Source organism: Atractosteus spatula, chromosome 18 (assembly GCF_055471065.1).
Source record: "Atractosteus spatula isolate fAtrSpa1 chromosome 18, fAtrSpa1.hap1, whole genome shotgun sequence".
In the NCBI taxonomy this organism is placed as follows: Eukaryota; Metazoa; Chordata; class Actinopteri; order Semionotiformes; family Lepisosteidae; genus Atractosteus; species Atractosteus spatula.
In genome coordinates, this window is record NC_142723.1 from 12,615,812 (window position 1) to 12,641,957 (window position 26,146).

The window sequence follows — 26,146 nt, forward strand, 5'->3', positions numbered from 1 at the left end:
CCTCGGGCTGACACTAAACTCCGGCTGCAGCCAGCCACACGCTCGGGACTAGCGGTCGCGCTGTAGCAACTTCAGAATCGTACATGTAAATAAATCGTTCTAATATATTATTAACTATTTCGTTCTTGTTTAATATGCCTTAACGCGCTCAGTTATTGTTTTTTAAAACGCGGCCGTATGCAACTCAGCGCTCCAGCACTGACTGATATTCATGCCTGCGCCGGGAGGGCGCCCTGCTCGATGTTCATCTGTACGTTTGCGTCTGTGTTACACACGTGGGGCAGATGCCGTAAGGTCGCATTCTTTCTCACGGCTCTGCCCCGGGCGCTGACGTACCGGAGCGCCCAGCCCGAACTACAGCGCGACCGCTAGTCCCGAGCGCGTGGCTGGCTGCAGCCGGTTCCATCCGGCCCGAGATTAAGATTTCACTTCCGGCGGGGAGGGGCTGCGCGGAGAGGAAGTTCTGAGGCCTGACTGGAGAGGAGACCTGCAGAGTTACTAGGAGGCTGGAGAAAACAACCTAAAAAATAGGAACTTGTCTATTTTATTGTAGTCTACTGTGTTTGGGTTTTTTTTCCCCCGTCCTCCCAAAGACGACATCTCAGGGGGCGCGGCGGGTTTTATGGAAGGAAAGGGCTTTGCTCGTTGGTTTTATGCCACTGTTTTCATCCGGTTTTCCCCAAAAAGAGTCCCGTAAGACTCTCTCTCCCCCCACCCCCCCCCACCCCCACCATAGCGGACCCTGGGCTGCAGGATTTATCAACAGCAGCCGTATCGTGGGCAGCGCATCAAGTATTACGGTCTGTGTGGCCACACCGGCAGCCTGTGCTTTTTTTCAGGGGCGAGCAGTCGTGCGGGTTCTGCTGTCAGTAGACGGGGCCCGGCGGCGGAGGTATAGGTATGAACGTGAAGAGAAACAGCCAACACCTCAAGTTGAAGCAATAGTCCGGACAGCCCGGAGGCACAGCGCTGACTCCAGGAATGGTGAGTGGCTCTTGGTGCAATTCGGCTATCGCCATTCCTGAAATGCAACCCCCTTCTTCCTTCGCAGAACTCGGGTGACACCTGTTTTCCCTTCTCCTCGGGGACCCCCTCTTGCTAAAGGCTGGAGGCATCTGTGAGCAGAAATGCTGGGGTCGACCCTTGGGGGGGCTGTAGTGCATGAAACCGCATTTCCATCACGGGTCGGGGGGCGCTTGGGGGCTTGAACGCGGGGACCATGCTCGACTACGCGTTAAAGTTAAATGCCGATCGCTTTGTCGGTTCACAAAGGTAACTGGCGTTACAGCAGCCGTGTACTTGGGCATCTGATACCGTCGTGGTGGTGTCTAAATACGAATTCGGGGTGTTGAAGTCCCCTACGCACTGCCTTCCCGAATTAAGAATAATTGCTTACACTTTTATATAGCGCTTTTCTGGACACCCCCCACTCAAAGCGCTTTACAGGTAATGGGGATCCCCTCCACCACCACCAGTGTGCAGCCCCACCTGGATGCTGGACTTGCATGGTTTTAGTTCGTGACCTTACGGTCTTAAATCCCTGTACGTGTGCGTTTTGGAAGACCTCTGCGCAGAGCAGGAAATGAGATCGCTTTGGCACTCAAGCCTCCCAGCTAGCTAGTTAAACGATAAATATTTGAATCCCCGATCTTTTGCGTGTTCTGGCTTATTCCTGAATTCCACTGTTGTAAACACAACAGTTTTTTTCCCCCTTTGGTGACGCAATGAATTTACCGGTAAGGTAGAAGATGTCAGGTATGTTTTCCATGATCAGATCATGCCTGCTGACTTCATTACGTGGATGTGGAAGTGTTGCTCCGTTTCCCCCCTTTCTTCCAGCTCTCTTTCACTTCCACGCTCCTGTACAAAATAGTGGAGATGTTGGATTTTTACAGGCCCAACATTGCCACGGGAATCAGGATGTCTGCTGATTCATATAGAGAATATGTATTTTCGTGTCGTCCCCCATGACTAGACCTGGAATAGGCTCTGTCCTTTTAACATGTAAAACATCTTCATAGAGTAAAGTGAAAATTCTCCAGGGTATTATTATTGTGCTCTCAGATCTATCTGTGACATAGCTGGACACCATCTTCTATAGTAGTTCAGGTTGGTACCTGCGTCAGCAGGTGAAGGCTGCAAAGGAACAAGTAATAGGTTTATTCCATGCTGAAAAGAGAAGAAAAGAAACACAAAGTTTAGACTGTGGAGCTTTCTCCAGATCTTCACCATCTTCTATAATTACCCTCTGTATGGCTGTATCACTGTGATCTTAGGTGTTTGGAACCTGTAGGAAGGGTCATAAATGAGGTGGGTTTTAACCTTGTCTTGTATGTTTGGTTGATATTCATCCATTGATCTGAAGATCTATTCCAACCCTTCCTTGAAAGAAATCAGGATATCAGTTGTAATATCATGCTACTAGTACATGGTGCAGTTTTAATCTAGCAGTTCATGATTTACTTACTATACTTCTAATTACATATCCTAACATTCTTTTTGCCTTTTTATTGCATTGTCTAAGGAAGAAAAGTGTCAATGTTTCAGTCTTTTTCTAAGGCACCCTTCTTTGAGCTCAGCATTAGCTCATTTTCAGTTTCCATTTTTGCTACCTGCTTGTAACACTCTGCTCTGGTCTGTTAAATGTCATCTGCCAACTGTTGGCCTCAGTCTGTAGGTTTTCTAGAGAACTGAGATGATGGGTTTGTATTTTCTACCTAGAAGTGGCCCTAGAAGCTTGTCTAGTGGGGATCTTTAGTGTTCAAGTTACTGTATAGAATTTCGGCAGTAAGTGTGTTAATTGCCAAGACAGTTGTAAATAGCAGTAGTTGATTAGTGGATACCCAAATAGAAACGACAGCGCTGGTGAGTGTTTCTGCTGTGAGTCAGTGTCTCTCTGGGAGTGGAGGTGAGCAGTGATACGAAGTCCTGAGGTGGTTGAACTGCTGTAGTTGGCCTTCCTCTAGTTCAGCCTGCAGATGCAACTTTGTGGCTGCTGTACTTGTGATTGCAGTGACCCCAGTTTCTCTTGGGTATCGGGATGCTTCCTGCTTTTAAATCACAGTCTTTCCTGTTGTGTGGCATAGATATTTACAGAGATGGGTCCCCCCTTCCTACCTTAAATCTTGTGACTTTTGCATACCTTTACGTGAGGCATTTATGCCTGAAATGCCATTGTACATGGAAGATTTTCTTGCTCCTACACAGTGTTGTGTACTCATGTACAATCTGAGGTTCATAAGCATTCATGCGATTCATCAGAAATAACACTGTAATATCTAGGGAATAATCTTGTGTCGTAGATGGGCATACTTGTCGATATTGCTTCTGTTGGGCAGTCATCCCCAACTATATTTTTGTTAATACATGAATTGTATTTTTATTTTGCTTATGCAGTGCCAGTTCTTACTATCAACATCAAACAAATATAATACTCCAGGAGGCTAAAGGGCTCAAGTAATTGATCTGTGGGAATGAGATCTTGGGAAACGCCTCACCGTGTCTGTCTTGGGTCTCTAAATGATGATCAAGCAGTCCAGCTGTTATCTTGGTAACAAAGCTTTTTTTGATTGTATTGTTTGGAATTTTACCACAAAAGAAAAAAAAATGGTAATGTTAAAATATTTTCGCAAAAACCTCCCCATAGTCAAGTGTTGTTAGAGCCTTCAATGCCCTGTGAATGATTGAGATTACTGAGGACTTTATTAACAGCGTTTTTATAAATGTTTTTATATATTCATGTATATAACTGGCAGAAAGAAAAATGAGGAAATGCCCGTTCCCTTTGGATGGCATTCACTTCCAGGTTTAACGCATATTAAATTTGTTACCCCCTGCCTGATCGGCCTTCTGCTTGTTGCCATTTGGTTGAGATGACCCATATTAGCACAATCTGATGTCATCACCTCCAGAGAAACAAGGAACTGACTTATAGGTTTTCAGATGTCATACTTTACCATGTGTGTCAGATTTCTGGGCAAGCCTCCAGTTCATTTATTTAGCTTTATGTAATCCTGCTTCATCTGTGATTACCTTTATTGTAAACTGGTTATTGCAAAGCTTTTTACAATGCTTGTGCATTTCAGCTTCCCTTCCATGTTGCTTATGAAATCAGCCCTTTGTGACGCTTGTAAAAAAAAATTGCTAGGTTTTGTTCTTGGGAAAAGTAGCTTTAGTTTCCCTTTCTTGCTAAGAAAGGACGAGGGAATATTGCCCTGTCAAATGTTTGGCAGCTGAACACGTGGTGCTGTCTCAGCTTCTCATTTTGCACAAAGACATACCTGCATATGTGCACCGCAGGTTTGCAGCCACTGTTCGTGTTAAATTGACTAGAATTGCCATCAAATTCAGGCAGCACGGTGGTACAGTGCTTAACATTGCTGCTTTTGCAGTGCTGGGGTTCAGTTCTGGATCTGGGTTGCTATCCTTGTAGGGTTTGTGTGTGTTTGAGTTTCCTCTGGGTGATCCCATAATCCAAAGACATACTGGTAGTTTAACTGTCTTCTGGGGAAAATGAGCCCTGCTGCTAGTGTGTATGTGGTTGTCTGTGTGTGTCCTGCGGTGGGCCCCGGGTGTATTCTGCCTTGCTCTCATTGCTTGCTGGTACAGACTTTGGCTCCCCAGTGACTCTGAATTGGATAAAAGAGGTTAGAAAAATGGATAGATGGAACTACCCCGTCCAACCAGGGACCTTGATATTTCTGTTGGTCTTGCTGGTACAAGTAAGAAACAACAACAAAAAAAATTAATCCATGCTGCCTTGAGAAAGTGAGAACATTTTATTGTGAGTGGTGGGGAAAATGAAGGACATAGCAGATGCGTTTGTGCAGGAATGCTCTGTTGAGTGGTTCAAGGTTTTTTTTCCATCAGGGAATGTAAAGGTATGTAGACGTAAAACATAACTGTTCTGAGACTTTTTCAAAGGCAAGTCTTCTGCATTTTTCTTGAAGGTTGTTGGTCACTGTTAGTTTTACCAGCTGTATTCAGTGACTTCTCTGATGACATGGAGTCCATAGTGCAGACACTCGGAGTGAACCTTTTGTAAAGCAATAATTTAATCGCCTGTGCACATTACAGCCAGACAGGTTTAGACCCTCATATACTCAAGCACTGGACTGATGAAACATGCCTGTGTCCAGTTTTCTGGTTGAGCAAAACTGCCTGTGATGAGCTGCATTAAGATGGCATAGTCCTAAATGATTCAGTACATTTATTGCACAGTCCATTTTCTTTAAATACCAAAATATCTCACCTCTCTTAAAACCTAGGAAAACGTATTGAACAAACTTCAAGAATTGATTGAAGGTGTTCGATGGAACTGACCAGTCGAATTTGAGACGGTGGCCTCATCGCATCTGGCAGTCTTTACAGTAGAATAACATTTGAATTACCAGCTGACTAGAACTGACGTGGATGCACTAGCAGCTCATCAGCTGTTAAGGGAAGGCCACAGCAGGCGTTGGATAAGATGCAATAGGAAATATTAAATGTTTGCTTCCCATTTTACGGACATTGCTGGGGGCGGGGAATTGAAATGTGCAGATTCTGATTAGCTCAACCGAGGTGATTTTTAACAGATGCATCCTGAATGCACAGTGTAATAATATTTAATCTAGCCTTTGCAAGAATTCCTGGCAAGAAGCATAATCATGTGCCGAGGGTAGATTTGTGTTCTTGTTGTTAGCTTGGAGTTCTGTTAACTTCTGTTAAAGCATGCTTCCCCAACTCCTCTCCCTTACATATGACAAAGCTTTTATTTTCTTACAGTGTTGTTGCCTAGTAGGTAGTGCGATGAACAAATCGTCACAGCAGTGGTGCAAACATCTATTAACCAATTCTGGGAAAATGACAGTGAAGCACACAATGAAGTACTACTTCCTGTGACTTGGTTTTAGTCTCATGCATGCATTTATAATTCAACGCACTAGACAGACGGTACAGTGGAAGACTCATTTCTTAATGTCTGGTTAAGGGGTGAGAGATCTCCCACCCTATAAAAGTAGCTGTACTAGTTATGTTAAACCATTTCACATAGGGAACACTTTAATAACAGCATAGGGTCCTTCTGTGGAAATGTATGGGCCTTCATTAGCTTGTGCGTTTGCATACAGTATATGCATGGCACTCCATAGGCACCAAGTGTATGTATAATCTTTTATCATTCATGTATTGTTCTCCAATACAACATGTCACAGTGGACGCTGTAGTATTATGCTATTGTCATGGTTAATACATTTTTTTGCTATTTAAATCGCCAAAGCCGAAGGCCAACTGTTTTGCAGAAGAGGAAGTTTAAACATTAACAAGAGCTCAAAGTGTTTGAAACCAGCAAAGATGGAGGGCAGATACTCGCGAGCCATCTTGACCAACATGTAGCACTCGTGTTAATCTCGCATATATTTACTGGAAGCCAGGCCTGGCAGTTCAGCATCGGGAGTCACAATGGCCGCTGTGCTGTGGCCTGCGGGACCTGACAGCCTCTCTCTCTCTCTTACTCTAGGCGTCGGAGGTGGCCTCACTGCGCGCTCTGGAGAGCCTCATGACCGAGTTCTTTCATTCCTGCACCACCAATGAGCGCAAGAGGGAGATCGGTGAGTAGGAGCTGGCGCTGGAGACCAGACCTGTATCTCGTCGTGCACTTGTTCAGCCTGAGCTCTTATAAACACCTTAATCTCTGCTCGAGAGCATGAGGCACAGACCTGCTTTGACCATATGCTCTTTGATATATGAATGGATTAGCACATTTGACTTATTTTTCTCTCTCTGAGGAAAGTTGGGTTCATTTCCTACTTTTTTTTTTAACCCGAGATTTCCTTTTGAGAATATTCCAAAAATCAAAAGGCGTGCATGAGCTGGCCACCTTTGATCCCTTGCCCCCAGGTCAGTAATTGCAGGACCTGGGCTGACCAAACGTACATGTGAGCACCCAGCTGTCCTGGGGAAATCTTTTCAGATCACGTTACCAGTGAAAACACATAAGTAACAAGCTAACAAGTGGCTCTTAAACTCACAGGCAAGAAAAAAACAAAGTTGACGGGTTCTACATCTGTATATTAATAGGAACTTTTGCTACTTATAATAACGAAACAGCCATTCGGTATTGGCTGTAGAAATAACGGAAGTTGTCTTTTAAGAATTGTGCAGATTCTAGCGTGTCGATTTATGTAAGCTCAGGTTCAGTGGGTTTAGAAGATGTACACTTTCAATCACTTTTGGAATTGACTTTTAGACATGACAGTTTGAGATATTTGTGGTAGTTCTAAGAAATAGTTTCAACTTGCACTAGTGGAGATGGAAGGCCACCATTACAGCAGAATAAAAAGGTTTTGCGTTATAACAGCCTGAATGGAGGTTCTTTGAATGGAGATTGTTTGGTGAAACTTTTATACAAAATAAGTTTGCCCGGGGCTCTTCTGCAGAAACATTGACAGTTTATTATTTTTAAGATCTATTTTGGAGTACAAAGTGCGTGTTCACTTGACTGTTTAGTGCCATCCACAGCTTAACAGTGGTGTTGTCCAGAGCACAGGCATTGTCACCAAAACCTTACCCATTAAACTCCATGATGCTCTTGTGGATTCAGTTGATGACATTCTGACATTGTTACTTTTTTGTTAAATCTGTCTGGTGAATACATCCTGGTTTTATTCCTCTTTAAGGCCACTGGCTGCCACAACACATTGACAACTGTTGGATGTTCTGTATTTGGAGCATTCACTTACAAAGATCTACCTCCTTTAAAATGCATTTTTAACATACATTTTGCCCTAACTAGGTAAATTTTACAAACCTAATTATTGTCCGATGTTGTTTTATACTTTTTACGGTTATATTTTAAATATGGTTATGAGTGTGGCACTCTGCATAACTGAAAAGAGTGTTTGTTGAAACATTTTATCCAAAACGGGTGAAAATTCATTAACTGCAGGACTGAAGTGTGAGTCGCCTGTAAATTTCATTTGAGGGATGCTTGTGGTAAAACTCTCAGCAGCTGCAGTGTTCAGTAAAAAGCACCTCTGGCCTTGTTCTGTAATTAGCCGAGATGTAGTGTTTTTATCTGGAAAATGGAATTGGACAAAGAAGAGTTTCGATAAACAGCACATGACAAAAAAAGAAATCCTTAACACTTTTAAACAATTGTGCATATTACTACACACCATTGCAGCTATTGGAAGTACATTTTGTCGTTTTGTAGTCAGTATACAGTACCATTTACAAAGATGGTGAAACTATGTAGTAATGGAAAGTAAAATGCTGTGGTAAATCATTTTATAAAACATTTTATTGTGAAATAGACATGGTTTCATTCAGATCATCAAAAACACTGTTACTGACGCTTCTAAACCCTGAAGAATCATCAAGAAAACATTTTATTCTATCTGACGGTTAACACAAACATTTGAATAGGTTTGTGTCCGATTTAAGTGATACCTTACAATGTCCAACATTTTAAAAAAGATTAAAAATAGTAAGTGGCAAGTAATAAGCCACACATGATTTCAAGAACTACATAAAACCTGTTCTTAAAATTTGTTTTAAAATATTCATGAAGCTGTACCAACAGCATCGCAAGTAATGAAGTGTTTCATCTTATTTGTGTTTCTATGCAAGTGTTCTCTCCCCTTCATTTTATTTTCCACTTCACTATTATAATGTTTACAATAACAAAAATGTAATTTACTGAAATTTCACCTGGTTTATTGTCACAAGTGTGACTGCACTAGGCTGCCTGAAATCTCAAGTGGTGTCTGAGGGCTGACCTCATAAGTGTGAATAGGTCTCAGTCATCTACTACAGTTGCTCAAAATGTCAGATCTATTGCATTTGCACTTCCTAAGTACCAGAAGTGACGATCTGGGGACATAATGTGTCCTGTAGTTGCAGCATTGAGTAATGAGTAGAGAATACTCATGGAACAGCAAATACATTTGTTCTACCAGACCCATGATCCTACTAGTGCCAAGTGAATGTTTGATTGGGTGTTTTTTTTTTCCTCTGCAGAGGAGCTGTTGAATAACTTCGCTCAGCAGATAGGAGCATGGCGGTACTGCCTCTATTTCCTCTCCAACACTCGCAATGAGTATGTCATGATGTACAGCCTGACTGTGTTCGAGGTGAGTGCTCCTGTAGCTGAACTGCTGGACGTGTCTTTAAATGCAAGGGGTTCTGGAGTTTGATGAGGTGCTGGTTCGGGGGTGGTTCTGCTATGGCAGCATTGAGCTTGCATGACCGCTGGTCTGAAAAGGGAAGAGCAGCATTCCTTCAGTATAGTGCACTGTACTACTCCCCAAGTTGGTGGTCTTGTTTGAGAAGGTTCTGCAGCAGCTGATGAGGGTCTGTGATCTGCTAGTTAGAGAGAATGCCGTAAACATTATAGTGATTTTCTACAGTTAGGCTCCTTAAAATACTCCAGATATATATTGCCATCTCCACGCTTAACCTTTAGGTGGATCATAAAGTATGTTTTATGACATAAAGACGTGGCTTACGTCATGAAACACATTTCTTTTTTTCTATTTCTGTTTTGGGTAAGAGCTTGTACATTTCCTCACTGCAAATCCTTGTATTGAATTTGTGCAGCAGTGCTGTCCCTAGACTCCCCATCGCAGTAACTGAGGGCTCCACTTTCTTCTGGGACAGCTGCTCTTCCCACTGACACTTTTATCCATAACACAGGCTTGAAGGAGAGCCCAGGCCTTTTCCAGGAAGCATCACAAGGCTTATCACATGTAGGCTGATTAAAAAAAAAAATCCTGTTTCTGTAGTATATTTGTGATGTGCTGCTAATTAAATGGCAGGGCTTGTTTCTTTTCATGACCTCTTGACCCTCAACGAAGAATCAGAGCACCAGAACCATGACAAACAGACAAAACCTCATTAAAAATAATTGAATGCAATCTCTAGAGTAGGAAGGAACAGGCTCTATGACCTGATTCTCAATTGTATCTACTTAGAATTCATAGAATATAATGTCCTTCGAGCAGGAGGTTGGGGGAGATAGGACTATGCTTTTATATAGAAGAGATTGTGTTGCATTCAGTTTTCAGAGTGTGGAGCCGCAACGTGCAGATTGACACACTCCACTTTGCCATTACTGCAGGTTTCCTCAGCTGGAGAGCTCTGATGCATGTGTCTCCAAGGAGCTCAGATACCGATATAGCCGTGCCGTCTTAAAGGGAGGCTGGCTACTGTTTAATCAGGGAACAGACAAGAACTTCAAGAGTTCATTGGAATGAGCAGAAACAATAGAAGCTCAATTGATTACACGTTACAAGTTAGAAGTGACTCAATGCTTAAAAGTCCTGTGTTATAGATTTCCTGTTTAGGCATGCTTTTCTGTTTAGCTTGATCTTCCTCAGCTCCCAGAATTGTGTAAATACAAATCATTTTCACATACATAGGTTTTCCAAGTGATGTAGGAATCTTTAAAGGAGTTCAGCAAAATTGGTTTGCTGTATTTTATTCATTTTATAAGAGAAGAGCCGACTGGATGTTTAATCTTTCATATCTTGTCAGTGGTTGGCACCAATAGAGAAACGCTGCAAAATCAAATGAGAATCTTTCTCTTTTTCAAGTTTCAGATAAGTCTTTTATAATTAATAATAAACTTTATTTTATATAGTGCCTTTAAAGGTGGCTTCTCAAAGCACTTTACATGCTTGACAACAACAACAATAATTTAAAAAAATACACAAGATAAGCAGGATGAATATACACAGTTAGAGGAGACAAAAGATGGTGGTACTGAATACAGTAGGTGCAGAGGGGTGAAGAAAAGAAGGTTTTGAGTCTGGATTTGAAGGAGTTTAGAGAAGGTGACTCTCTGATATTCTTGGGGAGAGAGTTCCAGAGCTTTGGGGCATAACAGGAGAAGGCCCTGTCACCCATAGGGGACAGATAGGAGACCAGAATTAGAAGAGCGAAGGCTGAGAGGTGGGCAGTGGGGCGATAACAGCTCAGACAGGTACTGAGGTGCCAAGCCATGCAGAGTCTTATAGGTAAGCATGAGGATTTTGAAGTCAACACGAAACTTGACAGGAAGCCAGTGCAAGGACTCCCGGATAGGAGTGATGTGATCACTTGCACTAGACCTGGTCAGGTTTCTGGCTGCTGAATACTGGAGTTTGTTCAGTGTGGATTTAGAAACCCCAGCGAGCTGAGCATTACAGTAGTCAATTCGGGAGAAGACAAATGTGTTGATCAGCTTTTCAGTCACAGTTAGTGATAACATAGGGGGTAGTCTAGCAATGTCACTGTTAAGATGAAGGAAATTTTGAGTCATCCGAATTTTTTGTCAGAGATTCAATTGGATAGAATAGAGACAGCCATATCAGTGTCAGGTTTGGTATGGATGTATTTACTTTTGTAGTTAGTGTAAAATGAAAATGCTAGTTAACTGTAACCATTCAGAATGGCTTCTAATTAAGAACTTATATTGAACTTATTTCTAAGATTATAATTAATTTTGGAAGCCCATGCAGTAATATCTAGCTTGGGGAGATGTGCTGTGGCTGTTCTCTACAGTCACCCCCTCTGTGTCCACCTGCACCCCTAAGGCTGACTGTGCAATGTCCCTGCAGAACCTTATCAACAGGATGTGGCTGGGCGTGCCCTCTCAGGACAAAATGGAGATCCGGAGCTGCCTGCCCAAGCTGCTGCTGTCAGAGCACAAAGCCCTACCCTACTTCATCCGCAACAAGTTGTGCAAGGTCATCGTGGACATCGGCAGGCAGGACTGGCCCATGTTCTATCACGACTTCTTCACAAACACCCTGCAGGTAAGCCCCTCCCTGGGACGTAGGGCTTTGTGTTGCAAGGACCAGCCTCCAAGAACATTGTCCGTTTTGCGTCGCGGTGCGATCGGGTAGGAATCGCAGATGTGGAATGTGGAAGGCAGGTTGTAATCCAGCATCACGTAGTTCTGTCTGTGTGTTTGGCATTCATGAAACAAAAATGGCCTAGACCTGAATTGGGCGAAGCCTGTCCGCAGGTGTTCTGGGGCGCTTGCCGTGTTTTTAAGTTTGTCGTTGAGAAGCTGTTAAAATGTAAGAAAACGGGTGATCTGGCTTCTTAACTAATAATTAGTTTCAGTGAAGATCAGAGGAGGAATTAAAACTGAAGGACGTGATCGAGAAAGCAAAGGAGAGAGAGACTTCAGGCAATACAAACTAGACGGTGGTGAAGGGTTTCCCCTGTTTTTTTTCTCAAAGCTGTCTGATCTGAGTGTCTCATCTAGCTGCTTCCTGCGAGATTCCAGGGTAACATTTTCAGCCGCGTGGCTTGGTATTGTGATCAACACCACCAACAACTCCATATGAAGAAGCGCTTCTTTTTCTCAGTTCCCATTGCATATCATCTTAACGTCCGTCTTTATCTTCTAGTCTTGTTTTCTCAGTGACTTTCCTTCGCATGAAACATTAAGTATCAATTAAACCCCTTCACTTTAGCTTGGTCTAAAATGGTGGTGTTGTCAGACTTTCTTTCCTAATTCTAAACTACCTAGCATAACCCATCTTTAGCTTAATTTGACCAATTTACACATGTTTTCAGCTGTTGATTTAGGAAACTGCTGGTTCTTGGCTTTCCAGGGCTGGGCCCTGTTGGTCTAAGATTTGCCAATCTCCCTGAAACGCTTCTGTTGTAGCTGCTTCTGAGCACAGCATCTGTTATACCTCAGCATATACTCCAAGCAACGTTTCTAACACCTGGAATGTATTATTTATTAAACTGCCTGGAAGGGTCTACAAAACACGGTACTTTCAGTCCTTCCAGATTTAATATGTAAACAATTCAACACTTGACACTAACCTTTGCGTTTCACTTAAAAGGGAAACGTTTGATCATACTGAACATTTTCTTGGCAAAAATAGCTACTCTCAGTTCTTTGCTTTATCAAGTCTGAGGAGAATTTACGGAGCAGATTCGTGTGAAATCCCTCTTGCGCACTGACAAGGGCTTCAGTGTGGTTCAAATGTTTGAAAGCTTCAGTGTCACTCTAGGTTCAGTGTTAAAAATAAAGCTTTAGAGCTGCATGACAGCTTTTTGTTCTGTAATACCACAGTTTGAGACACATGACTGCATCTGAGGAAAGAGCTGCAGAGCTCAAGGTTATGTTCTTAGTGGATAGCTAGGCAGTAGTGAATACCATGGTAAATAGTTCATGTACTTTTAAAAACAATCTCCCATAATGTGGTAAAATTGGTCTTGTTCTGTAGTTATACTATGGGTAACCTGCAAGATGCAAATGGGTTCAGTTAAGACTTAAATAAGTAATGGTTAAATGCACTGTGGCTTTGCTGCGATGTAATGTTTCCATTCAAATTTTTAATGATAATGCTCCAGTACCTTGAAGTCACATCCTCTGCTTTCTGAGAGTAGCTTTAGATCTGCAGTACCCCAAGCTAACCGTGGTGTTCAGTTGTTTCATACTTATAATAATTAAATGACTACAAGCTGCCCGTTTTTGTTGAGCAGTTTGACGTGGCAGAGCCGTCCCCTTTCAGATCTCTGCAGCTCTAATGCGTCAAAAACATTTTGACGGCAACGCAAATGAGGAAGCAGGGGAGGCCGAGACGAGCTGATGTGTGAGCTGTACCACAGATATACCTATGAAAACACTTCTTGATTACCTTTGATTTCTGTGCACCTTTAAATACCTGAAGAACCTCCAGCACCCTAGGCATTTATTGCCTCAGTTAGAAGAAACTGACTTCTGACATTCAGCGGTTTTTATTTGCATTTGAGACCCCTGGAACCAGCCAGAGTGGTCAATTACAATCCGGTTACCAAACCTCTGCAAAAGTCTGCGATTTCAATCTGATCTTTCAGCCGCTACTTTATATTGTAACTGCCTTACATGGCCTTTCCTAGTGCTTTGTTGCCTGTGTTACACATAGCTGGAATTGACACACTCTCTCAGTGATGTTGATGGATTAGAGATTATTAGTATAGCTCCACTACAGATTGAATGCATTACTAATTGCACATGATGGTTTATATAAGCGTGCATATTCAATTTGTTTTCCATCTCATAACGAGTGACGAATGCCGTCAGAATCAAATTACATTGTTAGAAATATGATTTATACATTTTTAATAGAAATTGCACCCCGCCATGCAGATTTAAACAAGAGTGGGTAAGCAGTGTCTCAGTCTGAGCCTCAGATCCGCATACGGCCTGAGTGTTTCAGCACGGCATGGCTGACGGACTTCGCGGAACTCTGCGGCCTAATTCTGCGTGTGCACTGTCCGCACAGCTGATCCAGTCGCCCGCGATGGCCCCCCTTGGTCTGATCCTGCTGAAGACGACGTCGGAGGAGCTGGCCTGCCCCCGGGAGGACCTGAGCGTGGCGCGCAAGGAGGAGCTGCGCAAACTGCTGCTGGAGCAGGTGCCCGCCGTGCTGAGCCTGCTCACCGGTGAGTCCGCACCGTGGGCACCGCCGGGGCCTCCAGAGCACCACGCGATCGGCATGCCCGGGCATGCACGCAGCCCACCCTTCCACCAGCGGTCGGCTCCGAGATGTTTCAGCCAAAACCGCCTTGTCTTGTATGCTTTCTGCTCAATTGCAAAATTGACAAAAAGGAACATGCAGGCATAACTAAATCATCCAGTCTGTTTAAAGTTTAAAATGTAATACATTATTTGCTTAAGATAGGACAGTTAGGGTCTATCTTAACCAAATAATTGGGAAAACTGATAAAGGGTGCCAGCGTGTTGTCTCATTCCGGAAACGTATTTAATCTTTTTAAACACATACCGGCTTAACTAAAATCTGTTGTTTCACCTGGTTTGATAAAGTGTTCTGCAGTTTTCCCAGCGAAACGCTTTAAAAAGGCAGTGTTGGAATCGGTCTTCACATTTTTCAAGGGACAACTTCAGCTGCTTTTCTTTTTGAAACTTAAGAGGCGGAAAGCGTACATTCTTCTGGTGCTTTGTGCTCGAGGGTTTGGTGATGGAAATGACTCCCAATAACGCTGTCCCTGTGAACAATGTGGTGGGTATGCAGGCTCCGATGAATACACGCTGCTGATGCAGCACATTCAGCTCTGTGAGCTTGCACCAGAGAGAGTGCACTACAGAGCTCCTTTTTTCATCCGCATAATAGATTGTATGTTTTTCATGACCCGGCAGGTATTCTGGAAACAATCTGGGATAAACACAGTGTTACTGCTGCCACTCCACCTCCCTCCCCCACATCGGGCGAAAGCGGTAAGGTTCACAAGCTGGAAATCTCTGCCCATCAACTATTTCTGTGGCCCCTTCAGGAGGCATTTTTCCAAAAATCCATATTTATAGCTGTGTGTTTGTTTGTGCATACGTGATATTTTGTCTGTCTTTGCACCCTGGCACGTACATTCAAACAAGATTGGGTAAGCCGAGCATGTGCCTAAGCACGCAAGACGGATTTAAAAATCAGGACAACTCTGAAGGGTGAAAACACTATTGCTTTGTATAACCGATCGCCATGATATGAGGGTTTCAAATCGTGAAGATCCGTTTTAAAAAACAAGGGTTTTGAGGCTGCATTGCACATTCCTTGTTTACTTCCTGTTTTGTTTTTAAAAGTCTGCTGATACGAGCTGACCATTTAACAGCGCTGGTTCTGCTTCCTCTTGCGAAAACCTGTCTGCAGGGGACCTGCTGAGCAGTCTACTGCAGGGCCCGTACTACTCCAAGCTGCTGTCCCAGCCCATCCCCGCGCTGGATGAGGAGAGCCATCAGCTCTGCACCCTGGCCCTGGAGTGCCTGGCTCACCTCTTCAGCTGGATCCCGCTCTCCACCAGCATCACGCCTTCCCTCCTGGCCGCCATCTTCCACTTCGCCCGCTTCGGCTGCGACTCGCGCGGGAGCGGCAAGGGCAAGCTGGGCCACTCCACCCCCATCCCCACCTCGGGCTCCGGCTCCCTGAACGGCAGCACGCAGGTCCCGGCGGGGGGGGCGGACAGGGCCCGGCTGGGCGTGCTGGCCATGACGTGCGTCAACGAGCTCATGTCCAAGAACTGCGTGCCCCTGGACTTTGAGGAGTACCTCCTGCGCATGTTCCAGCAGACCTTCTTCCTGCTGCAGAAGCTGACGCGGGAGAACAACGCCCACTCCATCAAGAGCCGGCTGGAAGAGCTCGATGAGAGGTGAGGGACCCAGCAGGCACCCTCCCCCCGCAGTCGGAGAGAGAGCAGGTCCTGTCTGAATTCTCTCGCGGGGGGAATGACTTCTCAATCCCTCGTCGCCATGACGGGGGCTGAAATGGGGTATTTCAACCTGGGGTATTTCGTACAGTAGGCTGTGTGTTGTTTTTAGGAGGTACGTTTTTATCCCTAGGGCCCTGGCGGCTTGTGTTCAGACTGGCTGATATGGTTGTGCTGCCAGCGTTTTCGTGCTCCCAGAACACAAGAGGGCCTTGCAGCTCGTGTTGCCTGGCTCTGAGGAGTTCTCGGCCCTTTGGCGGTTGAGCGGCTGGCTTTTTTATGAGTAGCTCCCCTCTCCCTGGCCCGCCCCTTGCAGGATGGTGCCTGCCTGGCAGTAGGAGAGTCGGGAGGGTGTGGGAGGTGAGTGGCAGCGTGCAAGTGTCAGGTCTGTGTCCTTTCCCTCCTGTCCCCCTCCCTCCCACCCCCCAACCCTGCTGTTGTACCATAGGTGCTGTCTGCCAGGGAGGCACAGTCACCCGAGGTGCAGGTGAGGCATTTTAAATTCAGCCATCAGAAGAGGCATCGCGAGGTAAGGGGATCGCTGTGTTCCCTTCTCCAGGTCACTCTCCTGCTTCCCGGCAATGGGGTCTGTAGGATGGGGGTGGGATTCGTGGGGGATGGGGGCTATATCTCTTTCTAATAGCTCCACATTAACCAAATAACAACTTGGTTATTTCAAGTCAGTAGAGCGAATGAGCTCAGCTCACCGGCTAATCAGCCTTATTAATGGAGATCTGCCAGCCCTGTACCTGTTTTTGGTTCGCTGTGAGATGGCGGCAGTCCTTTTATGTGACTTTGGAGCCTGGAGTAGGACTGCAGGGGAATAGATTTCTGGTAATTAACCTTCTCAGCACTTTATCTCCTGAGCAGCACCGGTGTATGTGTTGCTGGTTCAATCCCTAAACTTAAACCATTTGTCCATTTACCTAGGAGTCACATGTTTGACGCACAAAATTACAATTCTTCTTTTCACATAACCCTGATGGTCCTGAGGTTACTTTAGAGCCATTCCCCTGTACCCTCTGGATATAGTGAGCCAGCGCTAAACCTAGAATGGAAAATAAATGTTTAAATTAATAAATATTACAAAGAAAACTGTAACCGAGACAAGCATGCACAACAGTGGTACCCTGGACTGAATTTGGCCTTTGCCACCTGTCAGGTTGGACAGTCCAGACCTGTCACTTCCCATTTATGCGGAAAAGAAATCCGCAATCCTTGAAAACCCCTTCCGTTTTTGCCTTCTTTTGTAAATTTATCTCCTCTCCTTCCTTATTTGTGCACTACGTTTGGTCCATGTGGCAGACCAAGCTCTCCTACTTTTAGCGTTCAGGATTGCTTGAGACTCGTTTTAAGAAACCCATGGTCTGTCAGGCTAGTGTGATGAGCTAGCTATTTGTAAGTAAGAGCGTGGTGATCAGCAAGATCATCCGTAATTGGTTTATTGATTGCGGGAGACCTTGATATCGATGGTTTAGCTGCAGAGATGTACCTCTGAGCAGTTGTGAAAGATCAGATAGGCAAAGAAGTTGTCCTCGGTCTACTGTAGCCATTTTTGAGGGCACATCAACACACTTGCAGCGATACAAACCATGTGGAGACAAAAGTCCGAAACTTTTGTTCTGAAACAACCTCAGAAAAATATACTGCATTTCCATCTGGTGTATAATTTTATCAGCATTATTGCACATTAAAAATACCCACCATACTCTAGTTCTTAGTGGTGAGGCTGGGATGGATGTTAACTTCTTAAAGGCGCTCTTGACCTTGCATGGTTCGGTCTCTTTTTCTCCGCTGTTTTCCGCCTGGATTTTTTCATCCATCTCTTTGCAAATCACGTTTCTGAAAAAGCCTCCCTCCAGGAAGACTGAGGGGGGGGGGCGTTTTGCTTTTGTGACACATTCCTGGTCGCGTGAGCAAGGCTGTGGAGCTTTGCCGGTCCTTTCCCTCCCTGCATCCCTGAACGGCTACCGCAGGAAGGAAAGATTTTTCTTTGCTAGTCTTGCTTCAGCAAAAGCGCTAGAGAATACTCAAAACGCATGTACACACGTGCAGGCCATTGGACGTGACTCTTTAAGTAAATGGCAGAATGGGTGCCTTGAGGTTGCTCTGTGTGCAGGAGCCCATAGAGACGTGAGTTTTCATCTTTTGTCTCCACTTGGCTGAAAGTGGCTCTTGACTAGCATGTCTTTTCTGCTGTATTTCAGGTGTGTTTGGAGTGAAGGGTTGCCGGTCCCTTAGGTAATTGTTGAAGGGGTTTTATTTGTATTTAAAACTACTTTTAGTTTTATTCCTTTATATTCTGTAACTGGCTGCTTTTTTTTTTGGTTGGTTTTGTTTTGTTTTTTTGATGAACGGAATTCTGAATGAGTGTGTCATTTCTAATTGTATACTTCAGAATTCTTCATTCAATACATTTGTTTTCCTTTTCTTGCACACATGGTCTAACCTGTCCTGTTTTTTTTCTTTATCTGCTCCTTTTTGACATGCAGCTACATTGAGAAGTTCACAGACTTCCTGCGCCTGTTTGTCAGCGTTCACCTGAGACGGATTGAGTCCAATGCTCAGTTCCCTGTTGTGGAGTTTCTGGAGCTTCTCTTCAAGTACACTTTCCACCAGGTACTTCAATAATAAGGGTCACAAATCTGGACTACTGGGCCCATCGGGCCTGTCTGTTGTATACGTTTTATTTATTCACGAGAACTTTCAGGGGGTTTTCCACAATGAGCTTTAAAAAGCGCGATGTTAACATGTATGGCGGCACAGTGATTCACGGCATCATCATGGAGTCACAGAGAGAAGACTGAGAACTAGAGCACTGTCTTGTTTGCATGGAAATATCCAGATTAATTAGCAGTTCCAAGTCTCCAAGCTTGTGGGCTTGCACAAATTAAGTAACAGATGGAGCTTGGCAACATGTTATCCAGTGCCCTCTGACCTCAGATTTTTAATGTGTCTTTTAACCTGAAGTCCTGTGTTTGCAGCCCACACATGAAGGCTATTTCTCCTGCCTTGATATCTGGACCATCTTCTTGGACTATCTGACCACAAAGATCAAGAGCCGGTTAGCTGATCGCGATAGTGTTTTGAACAGGTAGGCCCGTTTTTGGAATTCCTACTTGAACTTGTGTTGTTTTCTTTGTTTATCAATTTAGCTGATTAAGCAGCTATTCTTTTTTCTGTCCATAGCAGCACATATCCTGCCAGGCGTCAGTAGAGTTGCATCAAAACAAGTTGCATTTCCCTAGCAGCTACATTTGTGTGCACATAAGTGATTCAAAGGATTTTTAGGTTGTTTTGAATGTTCACCATTTAAATTTCACATAATCACACCCCTTAAGCTTCCCCCATCAAATACATGGCTTAGTTCTTTTTAGAAACCACAGTAGTACGAACTAGGCAGAGGAAACAGGTTTAAGTCCTCTGTATTTTTTTTATTTTGTTTTAAATGGACTGTCGGGTCTTCTAAGGCTGATACCTTAGCTTACATGAACTTGTTCCCCCCACTACACCGACTTGTTTTTGCCCTAAGCGCATAGGTGAGCAAATAGTAACCTTTGTCAAAAGACTTTTTAAATGAGAAAGCCACAGTGCGGTTTCGTTCATCACGACGGCACGCATCACTTCCTGCTTTCTCAATCTCAAAGGGCTCCGCCACATCCTTTTCAAGCTCCCCTGAGCCTCATTGCCTGGCTGTGCTGGAGGAGTGCCTCTGTTAGCACGCAGCGACGGCCTGCACGCACCAATGACTGCCTGTCTGTGAAAGGCCGACTTGTGATGTCATTTCCGGGGCTACAGTCATCTGACGGGGGCACTTGTGGAAAACTAGATCAAGTGCTGATCTTGAGTTGGCTGTGCAGTAATGTTTGTTGTGACCTATATTGCAGTACGACTCGTCTGCATTTAATTGCTGTCGTGAGAGTGAGCTGCTCCAGTACAGTTGTTTGTTCACCATACTAATGGTAGATCTCAAGCACTAGCAAGATGTGGAGAGAACAAACCCTTTTAGCCACAGATAGATAGATAGATTCACCATGATAGTCCTGCCTTGTTTGCACTCTACCAGTTTGCTATCTGCTGTTCTTTTGATATACCGGATTATTGAGACAGACCGCAAAAAATATTTATATAGAATGCTTCAGAAGGAATCAATCTGAAAAACATGCTGGAGTTTTGACAAGCAATAAGTAATGTGAAGATATAGTTAATTAAATCATTGCATGAGGTGCAGGTTTGTGCAGCTCTGTGGAGAGGGCAGCATATGGGTCAGATATTCATGTGTGCACCTGGGAACTGCAGTGTCATTTTTAAATTATTTTTTATTTTAGAGAAGAAGAAAACATTTTACATATAAACCACCATTATTCAGCCTTACTTTTACAGTACACTTTCGACTATACATCACAAGCACAAATTGTCTATTACTGTTTGTTCTCCCTAGTATTTTACAATTGTAGAACTTTTAAACAAAACTATATACATTCAAAATGAGGAAGATGTATACATTTATGGATATGAAAAGGGAGGAGACTATATAAATGTTTGTTATGTTTATTATATATATTATGTTTATTAAGTTTCAGTTATTTTGTATCTCATCAAATTCTGACCTTAAAGGTTTAATGTAGTGAACCCATCTAGACCAATATTTGACAATTTTTTTCATTAGTAATTTTAGTGAAAATGTTATTTTTTTCCATTATATATATATATTTATTTTATTAATTCAATCCAGTCATTCACTGTTGGTACGTCTGTGAGAAGCCACTTTCTTGTTATAGCTTTCTTCCCTGCTGATATAAGGATTCTAAACAAATATTCGCCAGTTCCACTCCAATCAAAATCCAGTTTGCCAAAATATAAGGCCTCAAATGTAAAGGGTACAAATTCCTAAATTCCTTTCAAATATAGTGTTCAGGGCCTCATGTAACTCCTTCCAGAAAAGCCCTCTTTTAGGGCAAGGACCTGCAGTGTCTTATGTTCTGCATAGGCTAGTGTCCTGTTCTTGAGTCTGGAATTCCCCAGGATTGTGGTGGAAAGACCTGGTCATTCGGAGACCGCTATGTAGCGTTCGGTCTACCAACAGTAAAATTAATTAGAAATCAAGCCGTAAACCAGTTCTCTCGACATTTTGAAACCTTAGCAAGGATGCAAGTGAGATGGCAGAGGGGTGTGGGAAAAAAAAACAACTCACTTATACTTCCCGAAGGAATAGAAGGTAACAGCTTCTGTTCTGTTCCGCTCAGGTACAAGGACGCCCTGGTGCTGCTGTTGCAGGAAGTGCTGAACCGAATCCAGTTCCGCTATAACCAGGCCCAGCTGGAAGAGCTGGATGATGAGACGCTGGATGATGATGTAAGGCACAAGTCCATTGCTCCTACCTGTCTCAGCTGGGTGAGCTGTGCAGAGGATTGTTTGAGGGATGATGATATACTAAAGCAGCAAAACTGTGCATTCACACCAAGTTGGAATTGCTCGTTCACGCATCTTAACTACCCAGAGCACCATATAACTGTATGTATAACTGTAACATATACGGCGCACTGACATTTTATCTTCAAAATGTTAAGTCATAGATGTGGTATTAAGAATTGGTATGTTTGTGAATCTGACCGTTTGGGATATCTCTAGCAATAATGTGCATCTCTGATTGGGTTAATTGCATCAGTGATTTCTGTGGCCTTGACCCTCATCTCTGTATATGATCTGCTCAGCAACAGACAGAGTGGCAGCGCTACCTGAGGCAGAGTCTGGAGGTGGTGGCAAAAGTGATGGAGCTCCTGCCCTCCCATGCCTTCTCCACGCTGGTAAGTCTGGGCTCTTTCCTGGGAATGATGGATGACCAAGTTTAATTGAAGTGTTTTGAGGCTTTTTTCATGGTCTAACCATCTGAATGATAGGATTTGTGTGCCTTGGAAGTTATTCCTCTCAAGTTCAGAAATGTCAATGGTAATTTAGGCTGTCATACTCCATACTATCTTCATTTTACCAGTTGTGATCCCATATAGAAAGTCTTGAGAATGTGTTAAGCAACTAGGCTGAAGTTCTCGTTAAAAGTTATTTGTTTAAAGAAGCTCTAGTTTGCATCCCAAACGGGCTGAGCTTGCATTAGTTCACATGTCCCTGTGTGTGCGTGTGAGGTTGAGCATTGTGGTTTAGCAGGCGCAACTGGGATTAACTCTAGTGCTGTGCCTCCTCTCTCAGTTCCCAGTGTTGCAGGAAAATCTGGACGTTTACCTGGGCCTGCAGCAGTTCATCGTCACTACTGGGACAAGTGAGTACAGGCCGTGCATGATGTTCCTCGGATCTGCTGCCATTTGTACTTTTTTTTTCCAGCTAATTTATGTTGATTAAGAAACAAATTACCTGAAGCAAAGAGCCCCTTGAAAGGAGATAAAATGCTGAGTTCCAGATACCATAAACCATACAATTTTTCTTGCCACATGTGGCTTCTGCTTAATGTAAATTTCTGCCCATGCATCTTTGACCTAAACATCCTAAACATGCAAGGAAAGAGTGCAGGAGGGTTTCATCGGCCGAGGGGCAGTTTCTGAATGCGCATCAGGAACTGGCTGCCCTGTGTCTCCCCCTGCAGCTCGGAGGCTGAATATCACAGCGGAGAATGACTGCCGGCGGCTCCACTGTGCTCTGAGGGACCTCAGCTCCCTGCTGCAGGCTGTGGGGCGGCTGGCCGAGTACTTCATCGGGGATGTCTTTGCTGCCCGCTTCAACGACGCGCTCACTGTGGTGGAGAGGTAAGTGCCAGGAAACTCGAGAGCACTCCGCCTGCAGCAGCAGGCCTTCTGCAGAAACCCACCGTGCTGTACTGATGTAGCGCTGTTTAGGAGGCACAGTAGAATAAGGCACAAATTCATTGAGGTTCGATTTCCTTTAGTTTTTGATTTTCTTCTGCTTTGGAGAATAAAATACTGCATCCATGTATACATTTCATAATTCTGATACTTGTAGTTTATTGTATTTCTGAGGTGGAATCTGCAATAGGAATTAGTTGAAGATGCTTATCCATTTGGCTTGTACAAAGAATTCATCTGGTACTTCAAACACAAACTCCATCAGGTGTTTTTAATAATTTAGCGTGCTTATTACTGTACAATCTCTTAAGGAAGTATTTTTTAAGAATTTAGTGTCACTTTGGCACAGAAGTTGCTGAAGTGGTTTCTGTGTATTGCTGAAACGTTGCATAATACATTTTGCATTTCCTTTTTTCATTGCATGCAAACAAATGGTTTTGAAAGGTTATGCAAATGGGGAAAAAAATTCATTTCGGTCGATTCGTCTGGAATCTGCCTTTCCGCAGAATTCATCTCGACTTAATCCTCGAAGAAATTGGATTTATAATGAGTCTCTCAAGGGGGCAACTTTCCAAGTCCTCGAATACAGCTTTTTGTCAGTCTCCCCATGCAGCAGTCAGGACTATTACTCGAGAGGTTTGATCTCGAAAGCAAAGAACCCGATCTGAAACACACAGCAGCTTTTCTGCTGGTTGGGCTCGACGGAGCGAGGGGTGTGAGCTCTCTGCATTCTCTCCCCCCCTGCGCAGGCTGGCGGACGTGACCTGTTACGGCTCCCAAATCAACCTCTACGACCTGGAGACGGCAGTCCCGTCAGTGCTGAAGCCGGACCTCATCGACGTGTGAGTATCCAGGAGCGTGGGGTCCCGGGGGCCCCGGCGTCTTGAAATACCTTCAGTGTTGAGCTACAGCTTTACAGATGACCTTGGCTCTGATGAGCCTCGAGCCCCGGTATCTATAGTGGTTCACTGCAGGCTACCCCTCAACTTGCGTCTTTCGAAGTTCTGTAGTTCGGGTTCCTGCAGAGGTAGGTGTTGATGCCCAGGGATCCCAAGTGTTCCTTTGCATCAGAATGGTTCTGTAGCCCTGCCATAGGAAGGATCTGAGTGGGGAAATCCTAAAGGTGTGTGAGGAATGTTGGTTATATTCATGGGGGTAGACATATTTATAACCTAAGTTTCAGGGTAGCGTGAATTGGTTTTATCATACGAGATTGGTCACTGCCTAAAAAAGAGGAAGAAACATCTATTTAATTTTTCATTGACTGGCACCAATAAGAAGCTGTTACTTTTTCTTGCATCTATTACTCGTGTTCTCTCATTTTTCCTAGTTCCCAGGGTCAGATATTTTTATAGGAGTTATAACAGGCAGTGAGGCTGTGCTTTGGCGAGGCTGGACAAGCTTGTTGAGCAGCTTGGTTGCGTGCTGTGCGTGGAGGAGAAAGGGGAGAGGACACTGCCCTGTCTGACGCGCGTCTCCCCTTGTGTGTCCCAGGCACGCGCAATCCCTGGCGGCCCTGCAGGCCTACTCTCACTGGCTGGCTCAGTTCTACAGCGAGGTGCAGCGGCAGAACCAGGCCCGCTTCGTCACGCTCATCACCTCCGCCATGGACGCCACGGCTCCCCTTATCAGCGCCAAGGTGGGGCCCCTCAGCGCTGAGCAGCAGGATGGCTCCGTTGGCCATTTCAGCGAACGTCGCTCTCCTCCAGAATTGGCCTTTCCTGGCGTCCTCGTTCCCGAGCTCTCAAATTGTCACAAAATGGCCTGAGCAGTGGTCAAAGTGGGTCCATTTTCTGAAATGGTGGCACCCCCGCAGAGTACCCAGATATTTACAGTGCTCCTCTTTCTAACAAGAAAAATGGGGGGGGGGAAAGCTTTACCTAAAAAAACAGTTGTTAAATCAGGAACGAAAAGAAATCACCACAAACACAGTTAAAACTGTATACGTACTACGACACTCCAGACATTCCACTATCTCCAACACATCCAACTATCCACCAACCAGCCAACCCCCTTCTGGCCTGAAGAGCAGCTTATATTGGGTTTAAGCCCCTCAGGAATGAACCATTATCTTTTTATATACAAAATAGTTCACAATTCCACAGTGCATTCAGACTATTCACAAAGGAAAGAGAAGACCAGATATATCCAAAACAACATTTTACCACTTCTTTTTTTTTTTACCCTTTTCAAATACAAAACAAAAATGGAATTTCCCCCTTTACACATGCATGTGGTTCTTCCCTTTACACTATAAATATACCTCTAGAACGCGGGTTAGGTTTGGCCCTTCGAAGCCACCGCAGGCTGGCACAACCCGGACGTCTCGAACAACAAACGGTATCATTCGAAGTGAGGGCGCTCTCCATTCACACAGTCGCAACACTCAAACGAACGGACAGTTACCACGTATGTTTCTGTACGTATCTGTGCCTCCAATTAACAAACCACTAATAACAGCAGTCACTAGTCACCAGCCAAACCCCGAGAATGCACCTTCAGGAACCAGCTAGCAACTGGTTGGCAGAAAGTGTGTCATTTGTATTTTACAGTGCTACCTGTGCCTCGTGACCGACTCCTCTGTCGCACAAATCCATCATCATTGCAGGCCTGGCCCGATTCTGTGAATGTCCAGGCTAAATTGAGTGGTCGCCAGATGTCCTTGCCGTTGTACCTCGTTCCTTTCAGGCGATCCCCGTTCGTCTCCCGCTGTGGGGACCCTTTCGTTGCAGCAGGTCGAAATCTTCCCATGTGCTCACATAGCTGTCCCTGCGCCGCCCGTTCCCGTAGGTACCGGAGAAGCTGCTGCTATCGGCCTGCCACTTGATGGTGTCGATAGCCACCACGGTGCGGCCGGTGTTCCTGGTGACTGTGCCGGCCGTGCAGAAAGTCTTCAATCTGGTCACGGACAGCTCTGCGCGAGGGCTCCCCCCGGAGGTGAGGGCCTGGAACTCCCCCGTTAGCCACTTCAGCGCTCTGCCAAACATCAAGAGCTGATTGAAGTGTAGAGACCTTGTCAACTTGACAGGCACTTAAATTAGAAAATGTGTCTCCTGTTTTCGGTTAAGCAGTACTTATTGAGTTATGCACTCAAATTCGTATTAATGAAATTAGTAACTATCCTTACGAAACCCTTTCTCTGTAAGGGA

The 26,146-nt window shown here is 44.4% G+C and overlaps 1 protein-coding gene across 1 annotated transcript in view; it reads left to right on the forward strand.

The window, feature by feature from the left end:
- The first annotated feature begins 461 nt into the window (after window positions 1–461).
- The window catches only part of xpo6 (exportin 6), a 34,956-nt gene continuing 9,271 nt past the window's right edge, over window positions 462–26,146 (forward strand). The window contains exons 1-16 of the mRNA XM_088936838.1: window positions 462–984; window positions 6,500–6,590; window positions 9,001–9,113; window positions 11,580–11,777; window positions 14,256–14,415; window positions 15,131–15,208; window positions 15,633–16,128; window positions 18,678–18,804; window positions 19,170–19,279; window positions 21,432–21,540; window positions 21,900–21,992; window positions 22,390–22,459; window positions 22,781–22,940; window positions 23,747–23,839; window positions 24,492–24,636; window positions 25,788–25,934. Of these exons, the coding sequence (XP_088792964.1) occupies window positions 982–984; window positions 6,500–6,590; window positions 9,001–9,113; window positions 11,580–11,777; window positions 14,256–14,415; window positions 15,131–15,208; window positions 15,633–16,128; window positions 18,678–18,804; window positions 19,170–19,279; window positions 21,432–21,540; window positions 21,900–21,992; window positions 22,390–22,459; window positions 22,781–22,940; window positions 23,747–23,839; window positions 24,492–24,636; window positions 25,788–25,934 (2,193 nt within the window). The 5' untranslated portion in view covers window positions 462–981. The remainder of the gene's footprint in view (window positions 985–6,499; window positions 6,591–9,000; window positions 9,114–11,579; window positions 11,778–14,255; window positions 14,416–15,130; window positions 15,209–15,632; window positions 16,129–18,677; window positions 18,805–19,169; window positions 19,280–21,431; window positions 21,541–21,899; window positions 21,993–22,389; window positions 22,460–22,780; window positions 22,941–23,746; window positions 23,840–24,491; window positions 24,637–25,787; window positions 25,935–26,146) is intronic.